Raw genomic sequence first — 9,187 nt, forward strand, 5'->3', positions numbered from 1 at the left:
GAGTCGTCAGCCAGGGTGGAAGCGAGACCCCAGAGATGGACTTCCTAGGGAAGACAAACAAACGATTGTGAGGGGTCTCGTTCGTGGCCGTACAGAGGAGCGACTTAATGGAGTGCAGGGCATTGGGTAGGACCTCCTGCCAGCTGGCGATTGGGAGACTCCTTGACCGTAGGGCTAGAAGGACAGCCTTCCAAACTGTCGCGTTCTCCCTCTCCACTTGCCCGTTTCCCCGCGGGTTATAGCTCGTCATTCTGCTCGAGGCGATGCCCTTGCTGAGCAGGTACCCACGCAGCTCATCACTCATGAACGATGTACCCCGGTCGCTGTGGATATAAGCGGGGAAACCAAACAGTGTGAAGATGCTGCACAGTGCCTTGATCACGGAGGCCGAGGTCATATCGGGGCAGGGGACAGCAAAAGGGAAGCGGGAGAACTCATCGATGACAGTGAGGAAATAGATGTTGCGGTTGGTGGACGGGAGGGGCCCTTTGAAGTCCACACTTAGTCGCTCAAAGGGCCCAGAGGCCTTTATCAGGCGGGCCTTGTCTGGTCGACAGAATTGCGGTTTGCATTCCGCACAGATCTGGCATGCCTTAGCCATGGCCTTTACCTCCCCTGTGGAGTAGGGTAGGTTGTGGGACCTGATGAAGTGGGCAAGCCAGGTGACCCCCAGGTAGCAGAGGTCATCGTGGATGGATCTCAGGCGATCCAATTGCGCGTTGGCGCACGTGCCACGGGACAGGGCATCTGGGGACTCGTTGAGCTTCCCCAGGCGATATTTAATATCGTACGTATAGGTGGAGAGCTCTATTCTCCACCTCAGAATTTTGTCATTCTTTATTTTGCCCCGTTGTGCGTTATCGAACATAAAGGCGACCGACCGTTGGTCGGTGACGAGGGTGAACCTCCTACCGGCTAGGTAGTGCCTCCAGTGCCGCATGGCCTCCACTATGGCTTGTGCCTCTTTCTCGACTGCAGAGTGCCGGATTTCTGAGGTGTTGAGGGTTCGGGAGAAGACGCTACTGGTCTGCCCGCCTGGTTGAGGGTAGCAGCCAGGGCGTCGTCTGATGCGTCGCTTTCTACTTGGAAGGGGATGGCTTCATCCACCGCGTGCATGCCGGCCTTGATGATGTCGGCCTTGATACGGCTGAAAGCCGACTGGGCCTCAGCCGTCAGGGGAAAAAACGTGGTCTTAATGAGTGGTCGGGCTTTGTCCGCATATCTGGGGACCCACTGGGCGTAATAGGAGAAAAGCCCCAAGCACCGTTTGAGTGCCTTGAGGCTACGGGGAAGGGGAAGTTCCTTAAGGGGATGGATGCGGTCGGGGTCTGGGCCTAGGACCCCATTGTCCACGACGTAGCCGAGGATGGCTAGCCGGGTTGTGTGAAACACGCATTTCTCTTTGTTGTACGTGAGGTTGAGGGCCCGGGCAGTCTGGAGGAACTTCCTCAGGTTTGCATCGTGGTCCTGCTGGTCATGGCTGCAGATGGTGACGTTGTCCAAGTACGGGAAGGTAGCCCGTAAGCCGTACTGGTCCACCATTTGATCCATCGCCCTCTGGAAAACGGAGACTCCGTTTGTAACACCAAAGGGGACACTGAGGAAGTGAAACAGCCGACAGACACATCAAGATGGACAACGCTCTAAAACCAGAGAAACTCAACCTGGACGCCAGGTCGCCGGAAGCCCCGGAAATTTTTTAATATTGGCTCCGGTGTTTCGAGGACTATCTGGACTCCTCAATGACTGATGTCGACAGCACTCGCAAGCTGCGTTTACTACATGGCCGGGTGGGCCACCGACTCTCCGCCGTGATCGAGAACGCTACGACCTATGATGCGGCGGTCAAAATACTGAAGAAACACTTCTCTCGGATGCTGTTCAGTTCTCTGTAGATTAAATTGAGGCACCCTCAATTACGACGCGAGAGCGAGGTCGGTAATCAAAAGGCTTTAATCTACAGAGAACTGAACAGCATCCGAAAGAAGTGTGCTCTCCACATGGAGCCTTATCCTATATACCGTTTCCTGGGGGCGTAGCCAGAGGCGGAGTCCCCCAGGGTTCCAAGCATCTTAAAGGGGCAAGGTATTAAAGGTCAGATACCGTTTACAGCAGTTATTAATACTGTTCATCACAGCCCTAAAGGACATTAGTGAACCGGATGGGATTTTACAACAATCGACACTGGTCATCATTAGACTTTTTAATTCAAGGCACCTTATTGAGTTTTTAAAATTCCATCACCTGCCGTGGTGGGATTTGAACCAGATCCCCAGATCATTATCCTGGGTCTCTGGATTACTAGTCTAGCGCCAATACCACTATGCCGCCACCACCTCTCCTGGTGATAGTACTTTGCCTAACACTCCTGCTCTTATTAAGCCTTTGACTAACTGAGCCAAAGTATATCTACTAGTTTTATAATAAACCCATTCTAATTTTAAGTTTATGGATTGCCTATTATTTCTCTAGGTGGTATTACAATAAATGTTAATAATGTGGCAATTGTGTGGCACAATTGCTGCAATTTTATGGCATTTTACATTACTGTCTGCTTGTGCAATCTTTTTGTATTCACCAGTAATTGAAACATGTAAGGGTTTTACATAAGTGAACAAAATGAAAAAGTAGTTTTCACAACATGATTAAATTTATCAACTGTATTGCTTTTCATGTCTTTTAATTATTTTATACTAGTTTTTACATGATGTTCACGGCCTCTCCCAAAGTCTCGGCTTGGATTGGATTGAGCTCTGTTAATTGAATCTGTTAATTGAATCTGGATAGTGTATCTGAATATCATAGAATTTACAGTGCAGAAGTAGGCCATTCGGCCCATCGAGTCTGCACCGGCTCCTGGAAAGAGCATCCTACCCAAGGTCAACACCTCCACCCTATCCCCATAACCCAGTAACCCCACCGTACACTAAGGGCAATTTATCATGGTCAATCCACCTAACCTGCACATCTTTGGACTGTGGGAGGAAACCCACGCACACACGGGGAGGATGTGCATACTCCACACAGACAGTGACCCAAGCCGGAATCGAACCTGGGACCCTGGAGCTGTGAAACAATTGTGCTAACCACTATGCTACCGTGCTGTACTCAGTTTCACAGGATGAATCAATGAACTATACTGCCGGAAAACATTTTTTTAGTTCTTAGCGCCATTTGTCCAAATAAGGACATATTAAAACATTTTGTTTGAAAAGAGAAGTTACATTTGCCTGTGCACGAATAAAAAACATATTCTAATGATGTCTCTGCCATAACTTTTGTCTTGTGTTCTGTAAACTTCAAAAAGTGGGGGCAAGTAATTTTTTCTCCATCTTCAATACTTTTTTTTGGTAAAATATTTTTATTCTCCATTTTCACCTTTCCTTCAGATTTTACACCCCACCTACAAGCAGTAAACGGTAATAAATACAGAGTCAATCCCCTTATCAACAACAACGATCCTATCTTCCCACCACCCCAAACAACGGCCCACCTGACAATATAAGCATCAAATAAAACAAACCCTCCCACAGTGGGAAAAGCAAAGGAAAAAAAAAGAAAAAGGAATCAGGAATTGCCTATGGTCACCATTGACTTATAGAGTCCAACCCCCCCCCCCAACATTCAAGGCCATCCAATCCCCGAAAGAGTACGTAAATTACACCCATGAATTGTAAAACCCCCCCCTCCCCCTCCTCTTATAAAACTCCTACCCCCAACCTCTGTTCCTTCCCCCCCATCTTTCCACCCCGGCTAGATTCATCGGAACCTGTTCTGCCAGGCTCCGATGGCCGCAGCCCCTCCCCTCACCTCACTCCTGTTCACTGGTCAGCTTAAACTGGCCAACGTGGAGGCCCCCACCCGGGTCTCTTTCCCCCTTGCCCGGTACCAGGAAAACCAAGAAATCCCCTTTAGCACACAAACCCCGCATACATATCCAAACCCCAAAGAACCAGAATTGCAAGTTAAAGTCCCATCTCTTCCCTCGTCCAAATATATACAGCGTTGACTCATTTAGTGCATACACCAACACGCAGTGATAAAATAAAGTTACATGAGGCTACATCGGTACATGACCATTTCTCAATTCAGCCACAGTCCTTCTTCACAAACTCCTCCACTGCTTCCGCAGTTGCCCCTGGGACCGGGTGTTAAACCCTGAAAATGCCGTTCCCGAATGGGAGCCCTCCAATGTGCGGCTGCCTCCCGCCCATCGTCACCGGAAGTCCCCCCATCTTCAATACTTAATAGTTTAAAAAATCAATTGGATTTTGAAAACAACTAAAGCATCTGAATTGATGCTTCTCTTGAGATCTGCTAATTTGGCACTGTTCAATGTATAACCCTGGGATCTTGGGGTCTTAATAGTTCAGTATCATATCATGGTCGATTCACCCTCAGCCCATTTTTTGATATTTTCAATAAGGCCCATGTTTAACAAAACACAACCTTACCTTTTACTGTAGAACATACTGTTGAGTAAATTAGATTCAAAAACATGTTGGTGAATTGGCTGAAGATTTCCATTTAAAACGGGGTATGATTTTGTAAGGTAAGTTCTTACCAAACTGTTGCATGTTAAACAGCGAGGTAAGCAAAGTACATTCTTCCATGGAATTGTCCTCCCAAGTTGTTTCGTGAGGCAGGTGTGGTCTGTCCATAATGTTCTGAGAGCATGAACACAAATGGGCTGTTTTCCCTTGGAGATACATGCTTTGTGCTGCTTGTGCTGATATTCTTGGAATACAAAGCTGGAATTTAACCTAGCTCCTGAGCCCAGTCGGCCAGCAACCCATTTGGACCTATCAACAAGTAGAACATTTTAATTATTGTTACTTCTATTTTGTTTTTAATTTAGAGTATCCAATTCATTTTTTCCAATTAAGGGGCAATTTAGTGTGGCCAATTCACCTACCCTGCACAACTTTTTGGGTTGTGGGGGAAACCCATGCAGACACGGGGAGAATGTGCAAACGTCACATGGACAGTGACCCGGGCCGCGTTGGAAACCGGGTCCTCGGTGGCGTGAGGCAGCAGCGCTAAACACTGCACCACCCTACTTTTATTTTCAACAGTAAGAGTAACTGTTCAAGGAGATAAAATGGTAAACAATTGTATTTATAAACATATATAAATGGATTAGCACGGTGGTGCAGTGGTTACTGCTGCCTCACGGCGCGGTGGTCCCAGGTTCAATCCCGGTTCTGGGTCACTTTCCGTGTGGAGTTTGCACATTCTCCCTGTGTTTGCGAGGGTTTCCCCTCCACAACCCAAAGATGTGCAGGCTAGGTGGATTGGCCACGCTAAACTGCCCCTTAATTGGAAAAAATGATTTGGGTACTCTAAATTTATGGAAAAAAATAAACATATAAACATTGTGTGAGGAATTGAGAAAAATTAAAATAAAAAAACAAAGAAAAACAAGGAGTTAATTAGAGGCAGACATCTGGAGAAATAATAATATGCGATTTCGCCTATCAATGGAAAACAAGTGACAGCATATGTTACTAAAGATGGGGCTACAGAGATGGTAACTTCAAAGTGGAGAGATAAGGAAACCGACATACCTGCCAAAAGTCAACTCCACAGGGCGAATAACATCAAAGGGAAGAAATTATATAAGATACAAACTAAGGGGGCAATATGGTGGCACAGTGGTTAGCACTGCTGCCTCATGGCACTGAGGTCCCAGGTTCGATCCCGACTCTGGGTCAGTGTCCATGTGGAGTTTGCACATTCTCCCGAATTTGCGTGGGTTTCACCCCCACAACCTAAAGATGTGCAGGCTATGCTAAATTGCCCTTTAATTGGAAATAATGAATTGAGTATTCACAATAATAAATCAAATCAAAACATTTACTTTTTAAAAATTAACATTTTTAAAATAAAATACAAACTGAGGAAATGGGGAGAGAGACAGCTCACATCAGAACAGCAAGTTGCAGATTTAGTCTTCCAAAAGAAAGAAGCCATTTTCCACCTTTGCTGAACCTGAAGACTATTTCCCAGATGTGGCCACCTTAACCTGATTATGGTCATCATTTGCTGGATTTTGCTCATAGTTACTTAAAATTGGATGTTGTTTGGGAAAAGGGGCATCTCAGGGTTTAGATAGTTGGGGACCAACAGACAATTTCGTGCAAAATTGTGTGTGTATAGTCAACAGCATACTTAAATGACTGCATTATACTCCTTGTGTGTGTGTTTGTCTTTCTTTTAAGTTAATACTCTACTAATTATTCATAGCACAACTGGATTGTTCCTCACTGAGTTATACACCATTTCTCCATTGTACCAGAAATAACACAGGCACTTACTACAAACTGGAGTTCCAAGTTACCCTTGTAGGACATCCTTGCATTTAATAGCAGTGTAGTTAGTAACACAAGTAATGTTTCAAATGTAGTGTGTCTTTTTTCTACAGACTTTTCATGGCTGAGTTTTTTTTTGTTTCACTGCAAATGCCTTGCCTTTTTTTGCATCTGCTGCTGAAAGGGTGATTCTGTCTTATCACTCAGTGGGAAATTAAGATTCTGGACATGAAGACATCAACAAAATTGAAAATATTTCTTTGCCATTAGAAAAGTATTTTCCAAAATAACGTGACCTTTTCTGATAAAGGTTCTAACTGATTGCTGCCACTACCTACCAGTATTATTCCTTTAGACATTTATTTCACTGCTCTAATGCTTAGCATTGAAAATTTTGCACTTAAATGTATTAATTACCCAGCAATCAGCTGCAGTTTAGACCAGGGTCATTGCTTCACAAGAAAGATCCTTAAACTTCATTGTAAATGATTAATTCCTGATTGCACAAATTAAAAGCAATTGGAAATGCATGATTTTTAATCAGTCTGTCTTCAAACCTGAAGCTCCTGGGATAAAAGGCACCTCCAGGCGAGCTCTAATAAATAAGTTTGACCATTTTCACCCAGTACAGGGTTGGCTCAACAGTGCAAAACTAAGAGGAAGTCATAAAGACGGTTAATGTGAAAAATAATGCACCCATGTGGAGTCACTAAAGCACAGAAGGCTAAACACACTGGGCTATGTTTGTGAAGATCTGAGGCTGGGTGGGCTAAGGGACATTGGAAGAACGACAGTTCTTATTGCTGGTGCATAGATACTATCAATGCATTCAAAAGGAGCATACTCGGGGGCAGCACAGTGGCGCAGTGGGTTAGCCCTCCAGCCTCATGGCGCCGAGGTCACAGTCCGCATTGAGTTTGTACATTCTCCCCATGTTTGCATAGGTTTCGTCCCCACAACCCAAAGATGTGCAGGCTAGGTGGATTGCTGATGTTAAATTGCCCCTTAATTGGGAAAAATGAATTGGGTACTCTAAATTTTTTTTTAAAAGGAGCATGCTTGTAGATAATCCTACAGAAAGTGACCACAGCAATTTATTGTTTTGCTGAGGCAAGATAGAGGGCACTTTTCTCCGTACTAGCCTATCACAACACCTAATTAGGAAATTCTCATTAATAAATACAGGAGACAAAAATGGAAAGTTTTTATTTCCCAGCTCTAATATCCATCAATGAACAAACATCACCAAACTCTTAAGACTTTAAACTTGTGGCATTCTAGTTGCTTCCCTCCCCTGTAATTGGGATAAAATTGCATGAGCATAATCTTCACAAAATTAATACCATTTTTCTGAAAGCCTCAATGGTAGAGAATGAGAAGATTTGTATACAAAGATTGGTTCTTGTTCTCGTATGGCAGTAGTAGCATGTTTTTCAGGCATCAATCTTTCCCCCTCCCACTAATCAATGGCATTAACTTTTCCACAACAATGTTGCAAATTTTGATGACATCCCAATTCCTGAGAGTTACAAACTATTGTGGTACTGTTGAAGTGTTGAACTGTTGTTTCCAGACCTGGTTAGTTCAGTTAGTCAGATGTCTAGCATATGGTTCAGAGTGACACCAACAGTGTGTTCAATTCCTATTCTGGCTGAGGTAGATAAGTCTGGGAAAGACTGAGCCGGAGAGTCTGCCCTTGCCTTGTTTTTTTGTGAGCACGCGCACTAGAGTATCGACAATCTGGTGAAGTTATAACCACCACCCTCCCAACGCTGTTGCGATCACTAAAACCCACTCACTCCGACCCTCCCAATCTTATGGTCATCAGCACTTGGTCCTCCCCCTCCCTTGAGCATCTGTCAAAGTGTCCCTTATTTTATAAGAGTTGGTCACCCTGTCCCTGTGGAAGTCTATGGCAAACCAGCACTAAAAACTGCCAAGAAATTAGAGCTGGATGAAGCATCAGTGGGCATTAAGCCAAAGTACCTGCCTTCAGGCAAAGTACACATACCCTATCACAGCATATATTATTTAGAAACAGACACACGCACAACTCTATGTCTTTGATTGTACAGAAGAATTCTAGATTTTCTGCCTTACTAATTTTCTTCTGTCTCCCTTCCTGAAGGCACTGCCGCATTCTGGGATTAGTGTCTGCCACCCTCAGTCTAGCTGAGTGTTTAAAACAGATTTTATCGCCCCGGTAGGTTATCTGGTCAATTGGGAGAGACGATGATGAATAACGGTAAAGTTTCAGAATAAAACCCAATTAAAGCTGATGTGCAGTTTCTCGGGTGTTGTCAAGTCCGCCTATGTGGGAAGGAGTTTACAATCCGCCAGACCGCTCAGCAGGAACTCAGTCTCCCACACACACAGTTACTCGGGCCCGAGGGCCTTTGAAGCCTGGCGGAGGGGCGCACGGCGACCGGAGTTCCCGGTTGCTCAAAGCCCGTCACTTACGCTATCAATTCGCGGTACATTTCTCCGCCAGTTTTCCGACACTCCTCTCGCCGGAAGTTTATCCGGAGCGGCTAGAGTGTGTCCGGAAGTGGGTGCGGATCTGGACCCGGGGCCTCCTCCCCGGGCGGAACCGAGTCCGGGCCGGGGCCTAATCCCCGGGGCGGAGCCGAACCCCGGCCCCGGGCCTCTCTACTGAACATTGCCGTTTAATGTATTTGACTGTTGTGCACTGATTGATACACGAACGTTGTTTAAAGCCTCAGCCTCTGTGCAGAGACGAAACAAGTTGTCAGAGCAGCAACGCATTAACATTCTGCCAGACTCTGTTCCCATTTCAAGTCATCCCATTCCTTCAATTCTATGTCTGCAGTCCTGTCACATCCAATCATTGACACTATTCAGTGTAAACAATTAAG

The 9,187-nt window shown here is 45.4% G+C and overlaps 1 protein-coding gene across 1 annotated transcript in view; it reads right to left on the bottom strand.

The window, feature by feature from the left end:
- si:ch211-198n5.11 (methylcrotonoyl-coenzyme A carboxylase 2) overlaps positions 1 to 8,939 on the bottom strand; it is a 77,390-nt gene extending 68,451 nt beyond the window's left edge. The window contains 2 exon segments of the mRNA XM_038794413.1: positions 4,455 to 4,802; positions 8,772 to 8,939. Coding sequence (XP_038650341.1) covers positions 4,455 to 4,802; positions 8,772 to 8,791 — 368 coding nt within the window. The 5' untranslated portion in view covers positions 8,792 to 8,939.
- Positions 8,940 to 9,187: the final 248 nt, after the last annotated feature.

The sequence above is a fragment of the Scyliorhinus canicula genome, chromosome 4, assembly GCF_902713615.1.
Source record: "Scyliorhinus canicula chromosome 4, sScyCan1.1, whole genome shotgun sequence".
Lineage (NCBI taxonomy): Eukaryota > Metazoa > Chordata > Chondrichthyes > Carcharhiniformes > Scyliorhinidae > Scyliorhinus > Scyliorhinus canicula.